Source organism: Melanostigma gelatinosum (genome assembly GCF_949748355.1).
Source record: "Melanostigma gelatinosum genome assembly, chromosome: 14".
Lineage (NCBI taxonomy): Eukaryota > Metazoa > Chordata > Actinopteri > Perciformes > Zoarcidae > Melanostigma > Melanostigma gelatinosum.
In genome coordinates this window covers 8,437,951-8,464,747 of record NC_136647.1, presented here as the reverse complement: position 1 = coordinate 8,464,747, position 26,797 = coordinate 8,437,951, and the positions used below count along the sequence as shown (strand labels likewise).

General features: G+C 41.7%; 1 protein-coding gene across 1 annotated transcript; it reads left to right on the top strand.

The window, feature by feature from the left end:
• The first annotated feature begins 249 nt into the window (after positions 1-249).
• nsg2 (neuronal vesicle trafficking associated 2) lies at positions 250-26,797 on the top strand. The gene is made up of 5 exons (XM_079283738.1): positions 250-461; positions 856-1,032; positions 10,010-10,120; positions 23,608-23,718; positions 25,369-26,797. Exons 2-5 carry the CDS (start codon positions 904-906, stop codon positions 25,564-25,566), a joined length of 549 nt encoding a protein of 182 aa, XP_079139864.1. The 5' UTR covers positions 250-461; positions 856-903; the 3' UTR covers positions 25,567-26,797.

Below are 26,797 nucleotides of genomic sequence, written 5' to 3'. Positions count from 1 at the left end.
AAGAAAAACTATTGCAATGACAAAATAACTTATCTTTAAAAATGTTTTAAGAATTATAAAATTACAAACGCGTTGGATCTGCTTTCACCATGTTTACGAGGAGCCTATAAAGGCAACATTAATTCGCCTTCCACTTCATTCAATCAAACTAGATTCCCGAAAGGAAAAACAGCCCCTAGTGGTAGCTCCAGCAGCTGCGTAGCAGCACCGTGAAGAAGAGGCTGTGTTTGGATTAGGGGGTTGGGCTGCCTGCTGGTAGGAAACCTGCCGACACACATTCAGCAGGACTCCGGCGGTGCAGCGTTGCTTTCCCGCAGCAGCAGCAGCAGCAGCAGCAGCAGCAACACCGCAGCGCAGTCTCCAGCCTCACCTGCTTCTATCTGCGCCTCTCTCCTCCTCTGTGACCAGAAACAAAACACTGCCGCAGCACAGAGGGGACGGACGGACAAGGACGATCAGCTGTAAGTAACTGCTTTTTGGGGGATACAGTGTAGTTGGTTTTTTTGGTGATGGGGAAAGGTTGAGAAGATGTTTTTTGCTGTTTTTTCCCTTTTTGTTTTTAGGTTAATAAGATAGATACATCTATATTGCAAACAAAAATGTGCTTTTTTGGGAGTATGTTGCTGCTTTTATCATTCAATAATTGATCGCATGCTCCCAAATTGCTTTAACCAAAAAAAAAAAAAATAGTCAAGCTATTGTGTACTTTAAAGCTTATATTAAGTTCAAATTGCAATAGTTGAATCGTCTGTTACACTGGAATATTCTCCATCAAATAGCCCGTGTCTGCCAGGTTTCATTGACCTGAAAGGCTGTTTGGTAAATCCATTCTTTCTCAACACCTCCTCTATTCAGGAGCAGTCTTCAGGGAAATAAAGGGGATATATATAAAGGCGGTGAAAGATGGTGAAACTGGGGAGTAATCTTCAAGACAAAGGGGCCAAACCTGTGAGCGTGGAGGACGGCTTCCAGAATGTGCCCCTCATCACTCCACTGGATGTCGGCAGCCTCCAGAGTCAAGCACCTGACAAGGTGAGAGACTACAGCCGGTTAAGTCTTTGTGTGAAACACATACACTAACAAATATATATCTATATATACACCCACGCTCATACCCTTTCATTCATTCACAAATTAAGTCATCTCAGCTGTCACCCAGCTGTGTCCTTTGTTTTCCAGCTGCGATTAGGAGACATATTTGGTGCCAGACAGACTGTCATTTATCATCTCGACATCCAATAGTAACTGCACCGCAGCTCGTTAATCCAGTTACCATGGTGGCAGCAGAATGTGGAGAGCCTGATTGGTGCTTCTATGAGGTTGTGACAGAGTGCTGCATTGATTGCACATTATAAAAATGAATGGAATTCGACAATATAGAAGCTTTACATTGCATCAATTGTTCAATTGTGTGACAGCATTTGTCTGGTTTCAAGACCACAGTTACAGTGTGATGATTGCCATATGAATCCATATTTCTACCCTGAGCTACTGATCAATTACTTATTGTAGAGCTGCAAGATGACATTATTTATAATAGCATCATTGCACAAGTTATTGAACTCAAAAGGATTATCGATATACAACTTTATTGAAACCAATACACTCTTCCTGATAGGGCTTTGGACAGGAGTCTATTAGGACAATCAATTCAGTTTTAAACAGGAATTAGATACTTTGTATTTATGCCATACAACCCATGTCCAAACCTCTATGCCACCTTGCATTTACCCTCTCAATTAGCCTTTAGTTGTACTTCGTTAACGGCATTACGTATTACCTGTAGTTTCACAAGTACTCCATGTCCGCGTAGGAACAAGAGTACCGCAATGACTTAACATTTGACATTTAGGAACGTAACATGAAGTGGAGACTAACTTTTAGGAAACCATTACATCCTTCATGGTGACATCATCCTACAAGGAGGCATAAACAAAACCATACAATAGCGCTGAAACAATTAGCAGGAAATTAGCCAGGAGGAGATTGGGTGGTTGAATAGCCTTAGATCCCAGCTGGGTTAGCTTTGCTTCCATCTCGGCTCTCCTCATCTTGACTCAGTGGTGTTTGGTCCGGCTGGTCTGGCCGGGTGGTCTTCTTAACGCCCCCCCCCCCCCCGAATGAATCCAATCCCCATGCTTCCTTCTCCGATACTGATGTGTGCATGCTGTCATATGTCATATGTGCTCCAGTAATGAAGACGAAATAACCTAAATTAAGACAAAAATGTAGCAAAATTCATGGAAGCTGCTGTCCGCAGCATGTACATGCTTATTCAGACAATACAAGTTGTTAAAGACTCCCATTCAAGCTCTGGAAAATGAGATTACCATTTTTTATATTGCTTTCTTATATTTCATAGACAACAATTGCCGAACGAAAACATATTTTAGGAATTAGGTTGAGTTCCAACCCTACATCAGATGTTTTTATAAGAAGTCCTACCCCTCTGCCCATCTTATCACTATAAACAAGAGAGGGAGAGAAAGGCTTTCTTTCCTAAATAAAAAACTAAAATAGTCAATTTGTGGGGCCTTTTTAAAATACAGCAAACTACAGAGAGCAAAAGCCTTTTATAGCATTGTGTCCAAGGTACAAGAACTGTGAACCAAAATGACCTGCTGCCTGGCCTTTAAAAGCATGACAATGTATCTATTTTTGGTTCAATCTCTTCAAGTGGTTTTGTCGTTGAAAATTCTCAGAAACTCCCAAAAAATAATTCCCCAAAAATGGACGTCCATTTATGCTGCTGCAGACAGAAACGCTCAGCCCTGAACCCTCGCTGGGTGCCTGCTGAGGGAGGCACAGTCTCTTTCCATTTTATTTTCCTGTTAACTGACTTGTCATTCACTGCACACACGCAGCAGAACACACAGGCATGCTTGCCTTCTAGTGTGTGTGTGTGTGGTACCATTCAGGCATGTGTGTGCGTGAGTGACAAGTCGTTTCTGTCAGCGTCCAACAGTTCGTAACATGACATTCATAGAGCTGTCAGACATTTTACACTGATTTAAATCAGTCCCACTAGACTTGAGAACATCACAACGTATACTGTAGCTGAAGCTGCCATCATGAAACACGCACGCGCACACACACACACACACACACACACACACACACACACACACACACACACACACACACACACACACACACACACACACACACACAGGCTTGCTGTTTTGTTGATCAGTGCATTTTTACATGCCTCGAGAGACGCGGGCACAAAGATTGGGGTTGCTTGTTGCTTCTGGATACACTTCGCTGACAGCTGATGGCAGAGTTTGTATGCTCACTTGCTAACACAAACAATAAGATGGTTTAAGTTATCTGCACTGACGGACATTAAGCGAAAAATGTTTTTCTCATTTTTTGGGAGTTTCTGAGAATTTTCTCATTTTTATAAATCATACTGCAGTTAAATCTTTGAATTTGTCTCCAGCTCCAGATATGAGAGTTTGTCTTCCTGACAAGCGATGCATGAAGGCAACAGAGGCCAAGTGAAATAATAATGAAATCTGTAATTAGACATCGGAGCGTGGGAGGTGTCGATGATGGTTATCACAGTTCATTTAATGAGAATTCTGCACCCTGTACTTCATCCTATACTGTGTATGTTTGTGATCACACTCTTCTGTGCTGTTAGAATACCACGTGGAATTATTGTTGTCCTTTTGAGGCCAGTTTTCAGTATCAGTAGTCCTCACACTCGCATCAGCTGATTTTGTTTTCGCCAATTGGAGTATGTGGAACAAGTTTTTAACACAACATTGACATATCACATTTGAAGTTGATTTGGCAAACCTGTTGGCAAACGATGTATACTGTGGCTATAACAATAAAGGGGTTGAGAGTTTAAAAATCAATTCGGAACAGGGGAAGTGGGAGTGGGCACAGTAGTACAGTATTTATGACAGGCTACTATTCTTTCCTGTCGACTTTGTTTTTGAAAATGCCTCAACACAGCTCCTTATTACAGTCTTCGTCTCAAACACGGCCATTATAGATAAAAGTTGTGATCGGCCCAGCACATCTCAGGCTGCTGGAAATCTTGTTGAGGGGGACCGGACACATAAACAACACAGTTGTGGGCCGGTCAGCTAAACAATGAGCTGAAACCATGAAGCTCCATAAAGCGGAGGGGAGCTTCAGATTCAGGTCATAACTGTCTCTGTAGGTTTATCTTTACGAGTGACCCCTTTCACATTGCCACATCATTTTCACATTGTCATACATTGTTTTGTTTTGTTATGGAATGTTGATTATGGCCACTTTAAAGGAAGATGGCAGTATTGCAGGAAGCCATACCCTTTGTGTGATTTCTATCTCTAAACCTAATCTTTTTAATCTCACTGAATTTAATGTTGTTTTTACCACCCGTCCCAGCCAGAAGGAGTTCATTGTTCATCAGCTTTTATCAGCCTTTCAGAATCTGATCTGTGACCAGTTTCATTCTCTCTGTCCTGTAAAGCGAAAGCAAGATTTATTGGGTCATGTGACCTGTCTAGTTCCCTAGATCAGCAGTGCGGTTCTGAGCAGCTTTACAAATACGACCCCAGCTGTTTCCCCCCTGATCCTGCCTGATGATAGCGTGACCTCCCCGACTACAGGGTTACCTACGGAAATCTACAGGGGCAGGGTGCAGTCACAGCAAAGCTCATTCACGTACGGACGCACACAGCGGCTCACAACAATGCTGCTCGGCCCTGCAGAGGCTGAGGCATTAGAGAGGTATTAGATTTGATTCCATCTGGGCAGGGACTGGGTCACCAATATCTTGATTGGATTGCTGGTTTGAAAAAAAAAAACCCAAAACAACAACAACAACCAGAGGAGGATGGAGAGACTCAATGAAACGTCAGAAAATAGTGAAAGAATATGCATCAAAATATCCCAGATCTAAGGTGACGTTTTCAAACAGTCCAAACCAGAAATAGCAGGAAATAACTGCAACAGGGACAATCTTTAGTGTTTGAAGTAATGAAAGACATTCATGCATATTGTGCTTAGTGGTCATTTATGTATTGTCTACTGTACACTTTGTTATCCAACAGTACTGCAGTGCTGCCTGTTAGTTGGATGACCAGTGGTTTTCAGTCCTGCTCCTTCGGACTCTGTGCTCAGCTGGAATATATTCTAGCTGTGTGGATACGGATCGATTTCCACCTCTGCAGTTCTCCTCAGTTCCATTAAGCCTTTTAATATCTTTCAGCTAATTCTTTTGGTGTTGCTGACAGCAAAGAAAGCTCTGAAAACTCACTCTGTATTTTGAGTTGATGGAGACAAAAAACAGAAGCTAAAAGGAATATTGTGAATATTTGACGATATGTTGCTCTGTTGGATTTGTAAATAGGCAGCTAATACGTTTAATTTGTGAAATTAAAAGATGATAATGTCAAAGTGCGAACAGCATGAGCAGCATCAACAGTTCAAACGGCAACAATGCTGTATGAGCACAGTGCAGAGGGCGGCAATTAGCTAACCCGTAGACAGACGCACATCTTCCATTCACATGATGGGTGTTTAATGAAGTACTCTACTGGTATCACATTAAGAGTACTGGTATTGGTAGTGATATCGTCATTTTTGAAACAATACCCAACCCTAAGCAGTGGGATTTTGGTTCTCGGAGAACCTTCCAGGAATCATGAATGTCTGTACACATGTCAAAGCAATCCACTCAACACTTATTTAGATGTTTCATCTGACTGCAATCCCCAAAGCCACAGTAAAAAAACAAATTACACTTGACCACTTAAATACACATAAATAAAGTCTCAAGAGAAATTATAAATGAAGAATGAGCCGCTCCCTCTGTGGAATAATAAGTGAGTAAGTTGTAATTACATTTTTTTTTTTTTTAAATCCTATCACGACTGTTCATGGCTGCATCATTCATTTGGTGTTTTTTTTACATCAAGCTTTGTAAAACAACATATCATTGTTTATAAATGTATGGTTTCCCAAGGTCTATTTGGAGCTGTCTAATCAGAAGGTTGCACTTTGTTAAGTAGATTCCTATCTGCTGCTGAGAGCTAAAGGCCTGTGTAAATGAGGCAATGTTGATTGATAGCCCCGTCATTAGGTAATGTGAAATAAATGAGTGAGACGAACAGGTGAGGAGAGAGCAATAAAGCAACGTGAAGCGCTGCTGTGTTTGAACCTGTGGGCCCTGAGCATATTATTGTGAAATGAGAAAGAGAAAGTTGAGGCAAAATTGAGACATAAGTTTGTGCACTGAAGGCCACAAGGCTCCATAGCCCCAGGGGTCCAACCAAATGCAATGTATTCAGTGCACCTACTGCGGCCGTCAACTCTTTAGATAAGGGCTTTCTAGAGCCAACTGACGGCTTTGTTATTCAGATAGTGGAGCCAGTTTGTGAGCAAAGCAGTTTCTGGCTTTGTCTCAAAGTGAAGGAGAGCTGCTCAGAGGCAGCGCAATTAGCCACAAGGACACTGAGACATTGTTCTCTTTCTCTTCCTCCACCTCTCCTCTTGCCTTGTCATTTGTACACATTATCTCTCTCTCTGCCCTATCCTCTTGTGCACATGCATACAGAGTGAATGCACAAAACAGTAGGAACACTTTCTCTTTTTAGCAGGTGCAGGGCTGAGGAGAAGGCTGGTAAAAGCCATTATTTTGTGAAATGAAGTCAGTGCTGCAAAAAGATGAGATGATACTAAAGCTGAGAGAAAAAGTGAAAAGTTGGCGGTTCGATCCCCGGTTCCGCTAGTCCATGTCGATGTGTCCTTGGGCAAGACACTTAACCCCAAATTGCTCCCTAGCTGTGCCTACTGTGTGTGAATGTTGTAGGAATGATAGGTAGTGGTGGCCCCTGCCATCAGCGTATGAATGGATGTGAATGGCTGTTTAAGTGCTTTGAGTGGTCGGAAGACGAGTAAAGCGCCATACAAGGCCATATCCACACTAGGCCGTGTCTCGTTGGATGCAGAGTTCTCAAATAGAGCCGATCTCCGTCCACACGGGAGTTTTCAGCATTATTGGAGCATCCACACGGCAGCCTTCGAAGGCGGACAGCACGTGACCATTAACGTACACTGGGCATGCGCGTGATGGTGTAAACAGGAAGTGGATTGCTTGCTTAGTTAAAAAAAAATATGAGAGTAATGAAGTAGTCTTCAATAATGAAAGGTTGTATTTGATACTTAAGATCTTCCTCTATAAACTCAAACAGACACAGTTCGTGGAAAGTTTTAGAAGTTTTATTTTTCAGACGTAGTTACAGCGCTGCGGGTCTCTCTCTCTCTCTCTCTCTCACATCAACTTTACTTTAAAATCAACACTTACATGGAAACGTTTACTCGATTATGGTCCATAAATGTGGTCAACACACGTCGATCACTCGCTTCCATGTGTTGTTGTCGTGGGGGCTGATGAATGTAACGTTAGCTCCATTGGGGTATTCCTTCATGAGATACGGCATCAGGGGATAAGCTGGGTCACCCAGCAGAAAAAACAGGGACATCATCTTCGCCCTCTATCAATTCTTTAGGGCATTTGCTCCATCTTTTAGGGCACAACATCATGCAACAGGTCCGACTCGCTAGCTTCTAAGCTAATTTTAACATTACCGCCAATAGGGAAATGCTAAGCGCGATTAGCATTAGCGAATATAATATATCTTCGTACATATTTTCATGAAGAAATACTTGCAGACTGAGGTCTCTCAAGGCTACCAAACGGAAAAAGTAAAACTAATCAGCGTCGATCACTCGTCTCTCACTCGTTTCCTCTGTTTGTAGCTGTAGCTCTGAATAGCATTTATTGCTAACTGTAGCTTCAGACAGCCGCTCCGTGGGGGCTGATCGCCGATGGTCAAGCAGCTCGCTCATCGCTCGAAGAACAGCTCGCCTCCTCCGCATGTAGGCATCAGCCAAAACCCCGGAGTTCTCAAATACCTCCAACCTCGGCGGAGTTTTCAGGTTCCTCCGTTAAGGTCTGCTCCAAAACTCCGGCGTCGTGTGGCTGCTCAGTGTAAACGTAGGAAAAGTGGACAAGTGTGGACATGGCACAAGTGCAGTCCATTTACCGTTTAGAACCAGTACCTTCCAAAGTATTGAAAAAGTAGACAAGCCATAAGAGTTTGTGAGTTTCACCTCGTCTCATTCCGCCAAACCGGTTTGCTTGAGGAGAGTTATACTGACATTACTGGGGCAGCGTTGTACTTCCCTGCATGGCTCTTTTTTTCCCATCTAGCTGCCGGCACGAAGCACAGTGTTCCTCCTTTGGACTGAGGGACTTAAACTCTGGGCACTGGACCTTATTAACATACAGTAGAGCGTGAACAGATGCCTGGCATCGGTGTTGCCTTTAGGATGGTTTCTGGCTGTGTTGGCCGTTGGGTGTAATTTATGTTCTGATCCTATGCGTCCCTGAAATCACTGCTATTACAATATACATTGATACTGTGTACTGACTATGCTACTTGTATGTAAAACAAACATCTCTCTTAGGCTACATCCACACTAATATGTTTTTGTTTAAAACCAGGGTCTTAAAACAAAAACGATCTCCGTCCACACGGCGTTTCAGCATCGAAATGATTTCCGTCCATACTAGCAAGCCTGAACGCGAATATCACGTGACTATTCACGTACACTGTTGAGAGCTTGAGCTTCTCTAAAATCTTCCTCTATAAACTCAGACACATTTTGTGGAAAGTTTTAGAAGTTTTATTTGTCAAACTTAGTTATAACGCTGCAGGTCGTACTCTATCGCTCTCTCCCACACACATCAAATTCACTACAAATCAAAGTTGACTAGATTATGGGTCAAATGTGGTCAACACACGTAGGGCTGATAACACCACTGGACACGCCGCTCGCTAATCGCTCCAATAACACCCGCTTCCTCCGCATGTCGGCAGTAGAAGAACTATAAAATGCAGAATTTAGCTGCACAACAACTGCTTTTAAGTGAAGACGGATAGGTTTGAAAATGTATCCGTTTCCGGTCCTCTAAAACTCCAGTCTAGCGTGGACGCTCTGTGTAAACGTAGCAAAAATATATGCATTTTAAAATGGAAACGTAGTAGTGTGGACATAGCCTTAACCACGAATAAAATGAGTCCTACCACAATGGATTTAAGGCCTGCATTTAAAGTAAAAGAAAACAAGATAGAATCTTCTGAATAAAATAAAAGTGCCTAAATAAAAGAGAAAACAGTCTCAGACACATTCTGCAGCCTGAAAGCAGTGTTTCGTGTTTCATGCTGCCATAACTCTCACATCTGTGTCATAGTGTTCTCTTACAAACTGTCTAATGAGCTTGTGATATCAACAGGAAAGGATGTCTGTGCCAGATTCAGAGTCAGTTCATGGATAATGGCCATGATCCTGCAATGTTTGAATAAAGAAGGCGGCTGCTTAGATAGAGGCTGTTACCAGGTACAGCCGGGGGGAAGAGGGGGTTGGTCTATGTAAAGATGTAGGCACAGACCAACCGTTGCTGGGTCAGCCTGGATTTTCCTGCGATCGGCCATTCGCCAGCAGCAGATTGAGCAGCGGAATAGCCTTAGGTCTTAACTGCTTTGGCTTAGCTTACAACTCAGCTCTCTTCCCTCTCCTCCTGCGGCAGTCCAATCCATTTTCGGGATTTGCCGGAGATTTGGCGTTTGGTCCTGCAGTTCTGGCTGGGTGGGCGGCTTTGCACGGTGATCGCCTAAAGGGTCCGCTCCCCACGAATTGGTCAATCCCCGCGCTTACTTCTCTCCGATGTTGACGAGTATACTCGAAAATATGCCGTAAGTGCTCCACTATAAAGACTAAAAGACACTAAAGACAAAAATGTAGCAAAATTCATGGGAATTACCGGCGACAGCATGTACATGCGCCGTCGTTGCCTTTCATTTTTCTGAAAGGTCTGGTGACTTTTTCAAAATGTGAAAACATTTGACAGTTCCCTCCTGCAATAACATCCATACACCTTTCACTGCCTTTAGCATACCTGAGTATTTAACGCCTTTGACGCTTTATCTCCCTCCTCCAGGTGGTGGTGAAAACCCGCACTGAGTACCAGACAGAGAAGAAGAGGCTGAAGGTTCCCAAGGTGGAGGAGTTCACCATCAGCTTTACTGACGGGGTGTCTGAGAGACTTAAGGTAAGATGTGATGAGCTCGTCAACTTGTGATGAATGAACTGATCATAATAAATCTGTGTTTTCCACCATCAGTTGCATTCACTCAGCACTGATGGATCAGTGCTTGCTTTCAGTTGATAGCCTGAATTTGGTATCGGGAAGGAAAAAGTTTGGTTGGTGCTTTCTTAAAGAAAACATACTGCACTTGGTCTGTGACTCAAAAGTATAACATTTCCTGTGTGTGGGTTGGAAGTAACACTGAGAAGCAGAATATTTAGGCATCTGACATTTCCCCCCTTGGCTTCCCAAAATGAAATCTGTGTGACCAGGTTTAGAAATAGACCTGCAAATTACTCTGACAAACAAGTGGAAGAATTGGTAATGACATGATCATCTCACGCAGGAAAGTAAGCTTTTACATGAGTAGGATTTTAAAAGGAGCAGAGTACTTCTTCCACCACTACACTCGTCCCTGGCTAAGAGTAGGACAGGTGACTCCAGCGGTGTGTGTGTGTGAATCACTGAGCTACCGGTCCAAACGCATCTACATCACCCAGGCGCTCTCTGTTCCGTTCTTCTGTCGTTAGGGGAGACCAAAGAGAATTCACGTTGTCATGGCAGCAAAGAAAACCTCCCTCCATGGCAACCCTGACTGAGAGCGAGCGAGAAAGAGAGGAGAGAGAAAGTGGTGTGCAAAGGTCTAAGTGTAAGTGTGTGTGTGTGTGTAAAGTGAGGAGTAGCTCTGCTGAAAAGTCCTTCAAAGCGGAAGAGGACAGAATGAGATTCGGGCACATGCAGAGTAAACATTTCTGGATGAAAAGCTTGCACATCTCTTCTCTCTTCAAAGCTTTGCAGATTGTGTTGCTGGATGAAGAGCTCAGAGTGTAAAATGCTCTCTAATCTGCCCTCCCTCACCGCCTCGCTCATGCTTACCACTCTCCATCCTTTCCTCCACTTCTCTTCTCCTTCCTGCTGCTGTTTTCTTTCCTCTCCTCGGATGTTTTGCTTACTCCGTTGCTTTTCCCTTTTTGATTTAAAATGCTTGAAATTGTGAAATTCTGTGCGGCTTGTTTTTAATACAAGACAAGTGTTTAGTTGCGGCTTTAAAGCCACAGTGACACATATGGCCATGCTAGTGTTGGTGTGAATACAGAGTGATCCTTCTGCAAGGAAAGTAGATGGTAGGAGAGGGTAAAAGGCGGACATGTTGATATCCACAATGCATTATTGCCTGAAGAACAAAGCATCGAGAATATAAAATACAATTATATTTTGATGAAAGAAGGGCCTTAAAGTAGATTTACTATGATGGATTCTCACAAGTACTCCCTTCTCACTTAATCCCTCTCTATTTCCCAAAGATTCCTCCCTTTGGACCAGGTGTAATTTCTTACTCCTCCCTCATCCCTCAAAAACAATACTGGTAAATTAAAGATAAATTAATGCGCAAGTTCACATAAAGATGAATGAGCCACTGGTAACAGTTGATTTTAAATGTTAGGAAATAATTTACGAATATAGTTATACTTGTCAAATCACACGCTACTTTATTTTATATTTATTATAGTATTAAAAATACATATCAAATGTTTTCCTCATTTCTTTGACTTTGTATTTGTAGTTTCTATTTATAACAATTTAATTTAAATGACGTTTTCTGTTCTTATATTTACTTATATTGGCTCCCAATGTTCTGTTTTTAAGAGTTTATTTTTGAACTGAATGTTTTGGTCAATTCATATTAACAAGATTTAATCCGGACCTACACTAAAAATGATGTCTATATACTACTGATTTGCTACAGTGAATACGTTTAAAAATATCTCAAAAACTCAATATTGGTTGGGATCCAATAAGAGGGATTCAATTGAGGATAGAAGAAAGGTGTGCTGTTGTGGCATCAGTGTTTTTTTTTAATTCAGCTCATGACCGTTGCTGAAAAACAGCTACTCTATTTGTCCATCTTTCCCATGCAGCTCGACGGCAGACTTTCGGATACAAAGGGAATGCCATGAAGGGCGTCCCTTAAAATGAGGACTTGGAAGAGAGGAAAGGATTAGTCCGGTGCAATAGTGCAGCGATCGAGAGAAGCAGGTGTAGAGATTGATGAAAGGGAGATTTAATTTGCTTGGTTTCTGGCTTGCTTCCTATCTAGAAAACAAGGTGCACTTAGCCAGCTCTCGCCCCACATACACACACTTCAAACCCACGTGCACCACCCACTCCTAGGACTGACTACACACACACACACACACACACACACACACACACACGCACACTGACCACATGACAGAGCCGTGACTGCCAAGCCGAACCCGCTCGGTGCCAGCAGAAGTTAGCAGGCCTGTGTAGGTAGCGACGGGTGAGGCAGCCATCATCCAAAACGATTATCCCATTATTACTTTCACTTCGCCTTCTGATAAAAGCTTTGCCGCAATCTATACCACCTCCACAGTATGCCTCCACTGTTTGTCAGGTTGGAGGTAATTACCGGTACTGTTGCGGTTCGGAATCTTGCACAGACTCCTTTTCCCACATGTTGTTCTATCTTGTTTCGTATGGATGACGAAACGTATGCTCATCATAGGGAGTGTTTAAAGCCGTCGTCTGCTCTCAGTTAAACATCCACACTGATGCACATACATTCAAGTGAGATACAAATCTAGAATTTTAGCACATCTGTCATACTCGTATAGAGTGAATATGTGCTGCATTCAAAAGACCTCAGAGATATCGGTTTCCTTTACTTTCTCTCCCTACAATCATCTCCATCTCTCCCATTTCTTTGCCATTTCTTTCCCTCGTCATCGTGTCATAACAAGCCAACAATCAGTGGCAGCCCGCTGATGCTCTCTCGTGAAATTCAACTCTGGGAAGCATTTTACAACATTTCTAACACACACGCTCACAGTTCCTATTATAACCGCGCCAGCTCAGATTGGCAGATATTCACAGACATCTTATTGTTCAAAATTGACTTGTGATAAAATGAAGTTGCCTGTTGTGATCCTAGAGCCTTGGTTTGCGCACACACACACTTGAAGTATAGACACGTTGAGCTGCTCGCGGTCATTGCTAAATTATGAATTGGTTCACGCTGTGATGCTCAGTTTAGGCCTCAGATGAACATGATGGTTGTATTGGTTTCATGTGAGCAAGAAAGTCAGTTATCAGTGTAAAGCAGACGGGAAGAGGATGCTGTTCACAGGCTGAAAATCATAAAACTTTGTCAACGGAAATCCAGCGTGCAGCTGGATGGTGCAGTACGTGCGTCTTCACGCTCAGCTGAACCACAAACACTTTCCTGGTTAGGTCAGCCTGCAGAGTCAAGTCCAAGTCATTTGTCATTGAGAGGCCCACTGTGTCAGCTAACAGACACTTAGACAGGGCGGACGGAGGACAAGTCGCAATCTTCAGCAACAGATAGAAGGCAGACCAACAGATAACAGCAGAGACGGACATTGCTGCTGTGTGATTTGGGATGATTTATCAGTCCAGATGGCCTCTGTTCTGCTCTACTTCTTGTTTTACATCCCATATAAAGCAACACCTCAAAGGACAGCAGACTGTCTGCCTATCAATATCAGCAGATGTGAAGCTCAGGATGAGAATGTAACAGTCCATGATGTTTTTGAAATACCTCTGTTTTTAATTATCACAACACCATCTCATCCAATTCTGTTTTATCAGATTTTTAGTCCGGGGATTAAATCAGGTCACAGTTTGTTTTTGTTCTTGATATAATTGGGTCGATAGAAACTGCCTGTGAATATTAATATAAACGATGTAATTTGTTCTGATACTAAGCAGGATATCTTTAAAACTTGTTTGCATGTTTCAATAAAATTTGGTGCATTAGGTCATTGCCGGAGGCAGAAATATTCAGTGTGTGACTGTGTGCTGCTGATCGAGCAATATTCAAAGGATTTCTTAACATTGCAAGATAAGCATTGTGAATGTCTTTTGTTGTTGCCATTTTCTTATGAACTATTGCAGTTACTTGAATGAAAAACCATCTTGCACATGTACTTTATGATCTATGCAGGCTGTTGCTTAGCAGAGTTGTGTTGAATGCTTTCTAGTAAAAAAAACAAACACACCGCTAAAAGTTTATGGAATCAATACGTTTTTTTTATGGTTTACAAAAGTAGAGACCATGTTTCATCATCTGTAGTTGTGTGGGTTTACCGGATTTGAAGCAGGCATTATTGAAATGAAGACATTAGCCCATGAAAAAGCCAGGCTTTGTTCTGTCCATCTTGACAATGATGAAGCGAAGCAAGCAGTCTTGGTGCTCCCCTGTCCTCAACCAGAGTCCGTCACTTTGCTGCTGTTGTTCTGACAAGCTGAGCCATGGGAGCAATTATGAGTCAGACGGACTGCGGATAACTAGTCTGACCCTTCCCATCGCTGTTGTTTCCTCTCAGTTGAACATCTGTCTTTGCGACCAATCCACCTGTCTCATCATATGTTACTCATGCTGCACTCGCAGTTCAGGCATCTGAGGTATGTTTTCATTTATCATTGATCATCTTTTCTGTTCAGTTATCATAAATATTATTCATGTTCCATAGGTTACCGATCTATAAATGAAGGCTGATACACCACATATTCTGAACATCATTTTGATTGTAAAGTGTGTTGATTGACACACCTTACTCTCCTCACTTTCAACTGACTGTGAAATGGTAAAAATGGCGTGTTAACTCAGCAGACAGCTTAGAGTCTCACCCCATGATCTGTTTTACCCCTAAAGGTTTCCTCTGACAGACAAATCCTCACACTCCCCTCTCCCCACTGAATCATATCCACCTTCAAAATCTCTCCATCTACTCTTAAGTACAAAAATCCTTTTTATCAACTTTTGTTTCTTATACTTCTTCTCTGAACACAACTCTCTTGTGATTGTATCAGCAGGATTGTTAGGGTCCCGTGATTCTCATGGCATTCGTATTGTTTGCATGTAATGTCGACTGATCCAATACCGAAAGCTAATTTAGTTTGACACGAACTGCAACTGACTCTGGATAAGAGCGCAACACAAACATCTAAAATATGCAGTAAACTCTATTAAGAGGGAACACAAGTACAGCATTTGTTAATGATAATAATACTGCTGCTGCTGCTATATTGCATCTGAAAAATAAGATGTTTTGCTTTAAGGGGTGAAAGAAATCTCGATATTAAAAAATGAAATGCAAGAATTTAAATTAAATTACTGAAAATAAGAACTTGTTAAAACACTATATAGGACAAAAAATGTTTTGTAATTTACCAAACTATTAAAAAAACAAGACTTGAATTTCAAATAATCTGTCAAAACTACTTGCAAAGTTACACACGTGATACACAGTGATAAACCCAGCACATTGACTCGAAAACACACACACACACACACTCGCTCACACACAGCTCTCTACGTGGTGAACATATGCAGGTACATAAGAAATACCCAGGAGACTGAGAGCTGGGGATATATTAGAGTAACGAACCTTGTCTAATGTAAACAACATTCTAGAGGTGTGCTAAGTGTCCTGTGTGTGTGTGTGTGTGTGTGTGTGTGTGTGTGTGTGTGTCGAAGCGGGTCCCATCATTAATAATATCTCCTCTCTTGCAACATCTTCATCCAGCAGAGAAGGCGCTGATTAGCAAATCCAATCCAGATGTTTAGTGGCTCCTCAGAGACGTATTACTGATTCATAATTAGTTTCTCTTTGAGTGTGTTTTTGTGTGTGTGCTCTTATGTGCTCACATTATCGGGTGCATTTGGATTTCGGAAAAGGGAAACGTGATGTTTATTCTATTTTACCGTTTTATGCATTTTCTGTCTTTGACTCGTCACCCTTTTTTGTTTCCCGTTTCTGTCAATTTCAGCCCCGTCTCTCCCGTACAACAAGACTGCATTGTGAATCACAATCTGAGGGAAACATATTTTGGCGTGGATTACGTTTGCTTTTGAATTATCACAAATAAGTTTGAAATGGCTCTGAGAAATCCGCACAGGGAGGAGGTCAGGGTGGTGGTGGGTCCTGTGTGAGTCACACATGTGTTGCCGATACATAACCAAGTACTTTTGTTGCGTTTCGTTTTGTTTCAGTTTTTTTGTGATTTTGAGACGAATCCTGATGCTTTTTTACTGAACTCGATGATTTTGTTGACCAAATGAAATGAAGCCGTTTTGTAGCATTCTGGTTTTTAGCGTTTTGTATTGTTTTAATTTACAACGTTATCCATGTTTTAAACTGTTTCAAACTGCAACCGTAATCCGGAAGTAAATACGTTTCCCTCGAAACATAACTGAGAGTTTAGTTGTATGGAAAGTAATTTTATTGGTGACAGTGTTGGTCATTTTAAGGCCCCCTGCTATTTTGAGTCTATACCCCAAGAGCACATTCTCCTCTAACCAATATGACAGCATGCTCAGACAAAAGCCTTTGAAGCGTTGTCTCCATAGAGACCTTGCTTAATTGGGATATATTAGCATAATTAGCATCTATACTGCTGAACATGCACTGTTTCACTGTGCGCTGAAGTATTGAATTCTGTGTGCATATGAGAGACTTTTTTTCTAACTGCAAAACAGTGGACGTAAAACCTTACAATCACGCTATCAGCAAGTCTTTTATGGAGGAGGCTACAGAGGACATTCAAGTACAAAGTGTTTGTAAGTCATCCACCTCTGGGTGTGCACAACCACACAGAGGGAGATTATATTTGTTCATACCACACCTTGTGCATTTATGTATTTTTTTCTGTATATTTGGCAAATAAGTTTTAACATGATCGAATCTTTCTTAATCCTGGAATTCTGTGATCCAAGACCGGTGTATTCTACACACACACCCTCATGTAGCTTTGCCGAGGGAGCTGTTTCTTTATTGCATCCATGAGACCTTTCTACAAAATGGTAGATCTATGACAAAATACTCGCATATAAAGAAAAACAGCATCAAGACGTGCTCTTGTGTGCTGACCCGAGATCAGAGGAAAATCTTGTGTTTTGTCAGATTGGCATTTAACAGTTTGCGTTTCCATCTGAGATGCGGTGCATCTCCTCAGTGGAGTGTTTGCGCTTTGTTGCCACACTACTGTAGCTGTGCTCGTCTCAACCAGATAGCAAGTCCTCGAGAGCCCCAATCCCCGTACACGTCTCCTTGGCATCCCTCTTCCCCATCTCAGATACTCCGCTCCGAGGCAGCTGGCTCCCCAGAGATCCCTGCTTTGGAGTTGTCTTTGTTCCACTGACTAATAACAAAGAGATCTTTGCACAAAGTCACTTTAGGAGCAAAGAGTTTTGCAGTCACCCCTGCAAAAACCTTCCTGGAAGAAAATCAATGAAAAAAAACCCCTGTCTTTTCTGGCATACAGCGCGAGAAAAATCTATTTCTCTTGAACTGTGGTAGAAGTATTTTTAGGTGTGTGTACTTTACATTTTGTGCTTTATACTGCTACTTCACTGCATTTCAAAAGGGGTATATTGTACTTTTTACTTCAATACATTTATGTAACAGCTAGTTTTGGCTTGTGCCCCTTTTCACCTTTTCAGATTTTTATGATTTCTCCTCTAAAAGTCTCTTAATGTTTTTCATTTAATTAATTGTATCAGGCTAAAAATATTGCACAACAGATCTTATCGATCACCTCATGACCCCTTAGGTTTACCCTGTGACCCTTTGATGGGGGCCCAAAGTGAGTTGGGCACCACTGGACTAAACTACAGAACTAGATAAAATGTAAAAAGTTGCTGTCAGGAACTTTCAACTCAGTCTCAAAACAGTCTGAATTTAAAACCTTCAGAAGTAAACAAGACCACCAGCTAAAAGATTGGCTATTTCTATAAAGTTATTCTTAATGGTTGTCATTGGTACCACCGGGTTGGATCGGCGCCAAATCAGACACAATTATGCAGGTTAACCAGAAAGTCCTTCATCTCAGACTCTGCAACCTGCCCACTGCGGACAGACTTTGGAGCTCCGACAGGCGGTGAAGAGCTCTCCGCCCGGCAGCAGCAGCTCCGGCCAGGAGCAGAGTTTGCCTTACTGCTTAGCCGGTCCCCGTTGGGAACCAACACCACGCTGCTGGAGGCCCAGGTGGTATTGCTGGGTCCACTGGAGGGAAGGGAAGCTCGGAGAACCAGAACCAGGATAGCGCGGGGAAGACTGTCAGTTAAATGAGATGTTTACTAAAGGGACTCTGGTGCTCAGAAAAAGTGCAGCGTTTGCCTTCAAAATTGAAGTAAAGCAGGACTACTGTAGTATTATTTTTATTCTGTTATTATGGTACTTTTACTCAAAGAAACAGAATACTTCTTCCACCACTGAAAACCCACAAGGTCTAGAAATATCTTCCAGACCCCAAATGACGACTGCTATCTTGTTCCAGACAGTTATCTCATGCCCTTATCCACAACCGGCACATTTATATTCCTTTTATATTTATATTCCATGCACCATCACAGAGTAGCTGGGCGCTCTGTGTTTTGCTCAAGGACATGCAGGGATCAAACGCATGACCTTTCATTTATCGGTTGTAGATTCCAACCACTTGGCCTAACAGGTATGTGGTTGCCCGCTTCATGAATTCATCATTACAAAATTGCCTGGGAGAATATTTCATTTACATTTTTACGTAGCTAGCTGATCCCTGACTTAAACGCTTATACATGTGATGGATAAGTGGGGGCTTAGTGTCTCGATGACACTTAAGCGGGAAACATTTCCATCCAACTGTTGGTTCCAGAGGGAATGAATGAAGAATAACAGCAACAGTTCATTTTAACTTGTGTCCTCTTTGTGTGGTTTTGTCCATTGTTCCATCTGTTGTCTGAACATAGACACGTGGAAACACAACAAACGTTAAAATCAAGCGATTTAGAAAAGATGCTCAGTGTGTCAAACAGGTTGTAAACAAACCAACAGTTTAGAATATCAAATTTATTTATTATTGTCATTATATAATAAAGGATTGCACAATAAAAAAAACCCTTCACAATACATACACAAAAAATGTATCAACAGATTTTGAAAATGTTTAAATTCCAGTAAAATCAAAATGATAAAATAGAGCAAACTATATAAAAGTAGCACTAAAGGAAGAAAAAAAATCTGACCAGTGACCTTTAAGCTCCTGTTTTTTTAATTTGTCCTTTTCGAGGATGCGTTCTCTCCGCACTAGCTCACCCTGTCACCGAGTTCATTTATTTCATTAATCAACAAACTTAGCCTAAAGGCATCAGAGGTTATTACAGCCAAGATAAAATGCGTTTAATATAAGAACTTTCTCATGTTATATTAATCGCTCTTTTTTTATGCATGTATCTTTACGTGTCAGCGCAAGGCTTCACTGTAGAGCAGAAGGAAAGAATCCATGAAAATTTAGGGAATTGAGCTGCCTGTTGTGCTGCTATAGAGAAGGTGTCAGAGGGTAATAGGAAGATCAATGAAAAATAGTGGTTTATGCTTCCATCAGTGATGTATTGATTGATGCATCAGCCAATGTCCACTGTGTTTGCTGCCCGCCTGCCTCTCGGTCTGTCTGTCTCTGTCGCCTGCTTCCAAGAGAGGGAACGAGCTTCTCCATCTGCCCCTGGATCTCCATCACTCGCTCTCTGTCTGCATTACGCTCGCTGCTTCATTGTCTCCGTCATCTCCTCCTTTATTTCTCACTTGGCTCCCTTTGTCACGCTGTTATCTGTTTTTATCAGCGTCATTTTTCCTCTCTCACACCACTCTCCTGTCACACACACCTAACTTCCCGTTCTCTCGCTCAAGCACACGCTTACATATTCTCCTCTTTTCCTCGAGCGAATATGAGAAGGTGTCTGCTCCCCTCCCCGCCCCCCGTATGGCCTGTCAAGTTCCAGTAGTGAGAGTGTGGGCGGTGTGTTGCATTCTAACATAGCATGGTGTTAAAAAAAAAGGAAAGAAATGAGAATATGTTGAAAGGTGGTGAAATAGGCTGTGAAGAAGAACATCCATTAAGGAAACCATATCTGTACAGCCGTAAAAAATCAAAGGGAAGTGTATTTTGTGGAAAATATCAATTATAAATCAATTATTTTCTACAAGGGAGGCAGCGTTAGAAGTAAGCAGGTGGTGTGTGTTGAAAGATGTGGGTAAACATAAACAATAGGTAGACTGAAGATGCTTAATCTGCAGTGAGAGAGGAACAATCCTCCTGGATCTGTTGTTATCCGGTGTGATTGTTTGTCTTATTCTACGACACACAACCGTCTACAGCTGCACACACTGCCATGAGAAAACAAAGGACAGGAAAAACATCTGCGTGAATATATGCAGTATAATAAAGTCAATTGACAGAGAAAAATAGCGGGCAAGAATTTTGAGAACCAATTAAATGTTCATTTTTATTTTTAAGATATAATGCAGTTCAGTGAATACTCGCCACTTTTCACATCAGCGAAAGATATTAAAATGTTAAAAAAATGTCTTTAGGAGGTTTAGCAGGTTTGAATCGAGCAATCTTTGTCTTCTGTAAAACTGAACATTTTCAGGTTTTTGATTGTTGGTCAGATGACATTAAATTGGGCATCAATAAATTCTAATAAGCATTTTTATTTTTTAATACAAATTTGAAGTTGTCTTTGCGGTGCCACTTGGATGGAAGTAGGATGTGATCTCTCATGACATTAATATGTAAACAATTTAGTTTGATTCAAATCTTGCGACTGACTTGGACTGTAACTTTGTCCATATCTGTTTAAAGTAATATGTATTGATTTATTTTAAATCAGGATAAAAAAGAGGCAAGAGTGGAAGAGAAGATTTTCTATCAGTCCTGGGTGGATTATAGTCGGTGAAACAAAGAGAGCCACGGTCACCTGACATGCAGTCAAACCAATCTTTTCTGATGGAGCCAATTCTTGTTAAGGACATGTTGCTCTCAGTCCAAATTATAGCCGCATGCTGTGCTTCTTACCTGCATCCAAGAAACAACAAACGTCTGTCTGTTATCTATGTTTCACAGCAAACCGGATGATGGTTGTGTTGGTGGTGTAGGATGGCACATACTGGAGCGCTAATGACAAAACAGCCCCATCGACTGTTCAACGGAAAATAAAATGGCGTTGATGTGTGTGGGAGAAGCTGCCATGCTGGGAGATATTATAGCCTTGTGTTGACTAAACGCCTTATTTGATTGTATTGGGTTCTACTGTATTTCATTCTATCCCATTTGTATGTTGGCACAGATTCAGCTGGTATCAGAAGTATTAGAGCGTTCCCTCATCATCGAGAGACATTGCATCAGTACATACTAGGCAGATAAACGCATGAATCTACTCCATGCACGGAGGGAGTCTCCATCCGTGAGCGGTAGCGTTACCCTGACAACCTCCTTTGGTTTACTGCGGGATTCAGCCAGATGATGAATAATGGAGAAAGGTCAGGATAGATTTTCAATGGATTTATACACCACATGGCAGGGATTCTGGAGCGATCAGTTCTACTACAAGGGGCGGGGTTTGTTTGCCTGAACGGGGGGGGGGTCGTGATTAATTAATCAAAATATAATGATGAGTAAGTAAGAGCCATTCCTATCCTCCATTAGGTCTCATATGAGCACTTCTGCTCAGAAACACCGATAGTGTCAATATACTTTAGCTTTAGTTGTAATTTCCTTCATTTTAATTGTGCAAAAAAAGCAAATCTCTTCAGTCATTAGCAACGCAAGTCTTCGTTTCATGTTTCAAAGTGGTGCAAAGTTGGGTTTCCACATGAATAAAATGCAGATTGCTCGCTGCCTGATATTAGGAGCTTTACAGTAATCCCTCTCCTTAATAAGCTATTTCATATGCCTCATAATTCAAAAAGGGGGTCAGAGTGAGTCCTAATCATTCATTCTATGTCTGTTTCTGCTCCAAAAGGCGGGTTGTTGTGACTTTTAATGTTTTCTTTTCATGTATCACAGTGTGCGATGTAATTTAGAGTGTCGGCAGCAACCAAGGCTGAGAGTCGTGTGTCCCCCAGTTGACACCAAGTAAACAGTCACTTAGCTTGCGTGTCCCTGTCCACCCCCATAACGCTGATGGAGAATAATGATCACACCCATGTGTAATTGCTGTGACGTCTCACGGTGACGGATCGTACAGAGCAGTAAATCGGGAACGGCTTCAAGCCCAATCCAGGGATGGAAATTCGAAACATTCATCCATTATGGAAGGTTCTATGTTTTTTTCAACTCAACTTTTCATTTTGGAGCGTGTGGGGGAAACATGCACAACAGACATATCTACACCGGCATTTGTGGCCTGGCAGACAGTACCGTTTTTAAACAAAGCTATCCTTTGCAATTGATTTGCATATTTCTAATTAAATGGGAAATATATATGCTAATTAAGATCAAACAATCAAATCAATGTTCAATGCTATGGCATTGTCGTGCATTTCACGAGACAAAACCCTCACATTAAAAGCAATAACTTTTGTAGTTTTTATTAAAAAATTGCTTTAAATAAAAAATATAGATATAAAACAGTCATAAAACACAACAAAATCAGTTAGCAAGATGTCCAAATGCTAGATATACAGTATGTATATTTGCAAAAACTATAGACAAAAGCCAAATGAATGTAATGTCATGATATTAGTCCTGATACACACATATTGAATATGGCCCAGTCCTTGTCATAATGAAGTCCTTTACATTAAACTCACATCACATGACTACATTTCCCCATCTGCATGACAGGAGGTGATATCTTTTAGGATTACAAGAAGATTTTACGTAAGCCGAGACAAGTCTGTTGTAGCTTTCGTGCTCTCTTACTTTTGTCGAACATTTGTAATCGAATGAGGAGGGAACTTCTGAAAACTTTTTAAGCATATTAATTAAACCATATTTATTTAAGAAACCTAATGAGAAGATCATATTTGCAATAGGACTTTTTCACTGAAGACGTTCTTTTTAACATGTGAGAGTAGGAAAAGCACAAAACGACGGACTTAAAGACAGCTGAATTACATTTCTCTGCTTCAGTTCCAGGGTCATGGTATTGTGCATGATGGGTCACTGGCTTGCTGTCATGGCTTACTGGGACACTTGAAAAGAACAGAGCCATTGTTCATGTCATTAGTAGCACCGGTGCTTTTCCTATTATGATAAATGTGTTGTGCGAAGCGTCTATTATACTATGAGGCACAGGTTTTGGTACCCTTTCACGACCTGAGTCATCCATCACGCAACTCAACAGGAACACCTTGCCTTGAGGAGCCATTCACCTCAGTCAGCAGCATCCTGCCGTACCATTTATTATGACCACACACACACACACACACACACACACACACACACACACACACACTAGTGCACATATTCCATCTTTTTCATTGTCTAACCCTACCCTGCCTCACATATATAAAACACACACTCTCAATCCTGCTCTATTGCTCTGGCATGCACACACACACACACACACACACACACACACACACACACACACACACACACACACACACACACACAATGACCAGCGTTTGTCTTCCCCCCAGGTGACGATTCTAATCATCCTGGCCCTGGCCTTCCTCGCCTGCATCGTGTTCCTGGTGGTTTATAAAGCCTTCACCTACGACCACGCCTGCCCAGATGGATTCATTTACAAGGTAAGACCCATACGTTAACAGGGCAGCTGGAAAGTACACAGGGTTGAAAGTGAGCCTACACAGGAAGCGTAAAGTGGAGCTGCAACTACGGGTAATGATCATTTTAATTATTGATACATTTGTGCAATAATTTGCCATGTTACGAGGGGTTTAATCTGTCAACAGTTGTTGCATTCATACATAGAAGATTTTGGTGTCGGAAGCATTGTGGTTTCCGTTTGTAGACGAGTAATATTGACAAATAAAGTTTGAGCAGGCTGTGGTTGAATGAAGGTAAATGGTCCGTGCGGAGAGCAAAAGAGGCAGAACGCATTGGCCGAAATGCAATCTCGGAACAATCTTGTGAAACAATCTGGTCAAGTTGCAAATTGGACTGTACCATGAGAAACACACGGAAAAGAAAGTTAATTGGTGAACTTTGGAGATTCTAGCAGGAGGATTTTGTTATTTTTTAACAGAGCCTGTATCTGTTTTGTCTTGTTTCCAGTCTTTAACATTCAGTCTCCTTCTCCAGTCTTTACATTGAATGGACAGATATGAGAGTGGTATCAATGTTCGCAAAATGAATAAACATATTTCACATTTTTATTTCTTAAGTCATCGACCAATCAACTATTCTATGGTTATATATCCTCGATACCTAAGTGTCCTTGCGCAAGGCACTGCATCCCCTCTGCCCTTCACCATCTCCCTCTCTACAGTCTTTCCTGTCTCAATAAAGAGTTAAAGGGGAGCACATTGCCCAGTCGCCTCAACCCCCGCCCCACTTTGACTCATTTCTGAGGTCATGTAGAGGAAGCTAACCAGGCTCATAAGAAAGGCAATCATCAATCAGTGATTTTTTTTTATGACCAGTATAATTAAGTGTAATTTTGGCTTTTGTTCCCTGACACAGAAGCCAAAGAAAGAGACTCTATTGAGGCTGCTCGCATATGTCATTAGCCATGTCGACTATTAAATGCAAATTAGACTTACTGGCTATTTCACAATGATGTCTACATTATGATTACTAACCCCCAATTTATATGGATTTGGTCATAAAAGAAAATGGCTCATGCAGACATTCTTATCCAACAATATGCTTTCCAGATATACACATTATTCGTGTTGAATCTTTAGTTTTGCTGCATGTGACGGAGACAGCCTCTCCTCTCCTCAAGTTTGTACTTTGTGAGAGGTCACCTTGTCCGTGTCTCTGGACAAATCGGGTCTTTAACGGTGGAATAAATCTAGTTTCAGGCCCGAAGTCCTCAGCAGGGGCTCTGCCTGCAGCCTGCAGCGGTATTATTAGCAGTGTCACATGTGTGTTCACCGGGTACAAAAAGGGTAGATAGCAAAACTTGCACTCGCTCACACAGTATGGCACATACACTACACACCTGCAAAAAAAGGTTATTAATGTGTGACCACACTAAAGCACATTCTAATGCTCGATGGACTCAAAATACACCAATATGCACATGCACTACAGTATTATCCAAATGTTCCTGCATAGAGCTATACTGTTAGATTCAGTTATGTAAAAGGCTTCTTGTATTTCTTCCCTTTTCCCTCGAATAAAAACAGGAATGTATAAAAATACAGATTATAGGCTCAGTACCCTGCCCATCATCTGTTGTAAATATTGATTTTTCTCTCTCTCCCTCGCAGCACAAGAGGTGTATCCCAGCGTCTCTGGAGGCCTACTACGCTGCCCAGGATGCTAACTCGAGGGGCCGTTTCTACACAGTGATCAGCCACTACAGCATGGCCAAGCAGACCACCTCGCACTCCGTCACCCCCTGGCTGCCCGGAGAGGCGGCGGGGCAGCAGCATGACGCTAAACCGCCCACTGGCGAGGGCCACTGAGTTAGCCGAGGGGTGTTGTAAACACGTGCAGACATGAAGAAACACAGGCAGGTAGAGACGCACACACACACAAACATGTAGGTGAACATTTTTCGTAGGTATAGATAAAAGAGACGCACAACAGATACAACTACAGTACAACGCCAGAATAGAGTGAAAACATGCATGCAGGCATAAAAACACACATGCTCGGTCATATTCTGATTTCCCCTGACTGCCCATTTCTGTGCTCACTTCCTTATTGGGGGGGCATTTCCCATTGTACCTTTGCCATTTTGGGATTATCATCGTCTGCTGATACACACTCCCACATACAAACAGTCTGCTCTCTCGTTACTATGTTTTGAATCCCTTCCTCTAATTTATTATTCATTGCCTGTCTTGATATGTTTATTTTTTACTGTAATGTGTGGATGATTTGTATGTGATTATCTTTGTACAAAGCTGAATTTCATGCTTTCTCTTCGTGAGATTCTCTGAAGTTTGAAGTCGTTTTTTTTTTTGTTTTCGCCAAGTGTGTTACTGTAGTTAATGTATTTTCATTCACGGGCCCTTTTCTCAGATCACTTCATATTCTGACCCGAAAAACTGTCGGTATGGTCTTGTATTGCTGTAACGCATTTTTAAACACAACATTTTAGCTGCACCGTCTGAGGAAGGTTTGACGCCACGGTCCACGTCAACAACACGTCCTGAGTTGATCGAATACATTTTTCCCTCATGGCTGTTTGATAGCTCATATACAGTGACAAGTCAATGTGCTGTGTTATACATTTTAAATCCTGATATCTCAGTGACCCAAGCTGTACATACACCGGTGTGCTCAGGCTAGTTTTTTTTGTGTGTGTATGCATTGTAGTAGCTTTTATTCTGAGGTTTTTATTTCTGTTTTTACAGATCTACAATTCTTTCATGCAAGTTCCGTACATATTGCTTCAGTGTTGTAGCTCCATGAAACACAATGTTGCAGATGGGAAAGGAAACACCGTGCATATCACCGCCTCTCGCCCACGCTGTTATTTTCCGCTGAGATTTGCTACGTTTATTGATGGGCTTCAACTGCAGTCGAGTTCTGTTCCTGTACCGTTATTTTTCATTATGTAATGTTGGATCTGTTGTCAAGAGCGCTTTTACGAGATATTGTGATGTCGTTAGTTGATATGTAGCGATACCTGGTGTCATTTATCAGTGTGCATCCTTGTCCACATGTTCTCTTGGTTTGAATTCAAAA

Bases quoted from the DNA above. Each gene is read 5' to 3' on its own strand.
- nsg2 (XM_079283738.1), top strand. From the start codon at position 904: ATGGTGAAACTGGGGAGTAATCTTCAAGACAAAGGGGCCAAACCTGTG. The intron at 1,033-10,009 runs GTGAGAGACTAC...TCCCTCCTCCAG, and splicing joins AGAGTCAAGCACCTGACAAG to GTGGTGGTGAAAACCCGCAC. The intron at 10,121-23,607 runs GTAAGATGTGAT...TCTTCCCCCCAG, and splicing joins GGGTGTCTGAGAGACTTAAG to GTGACGATTCTAATCATCCT.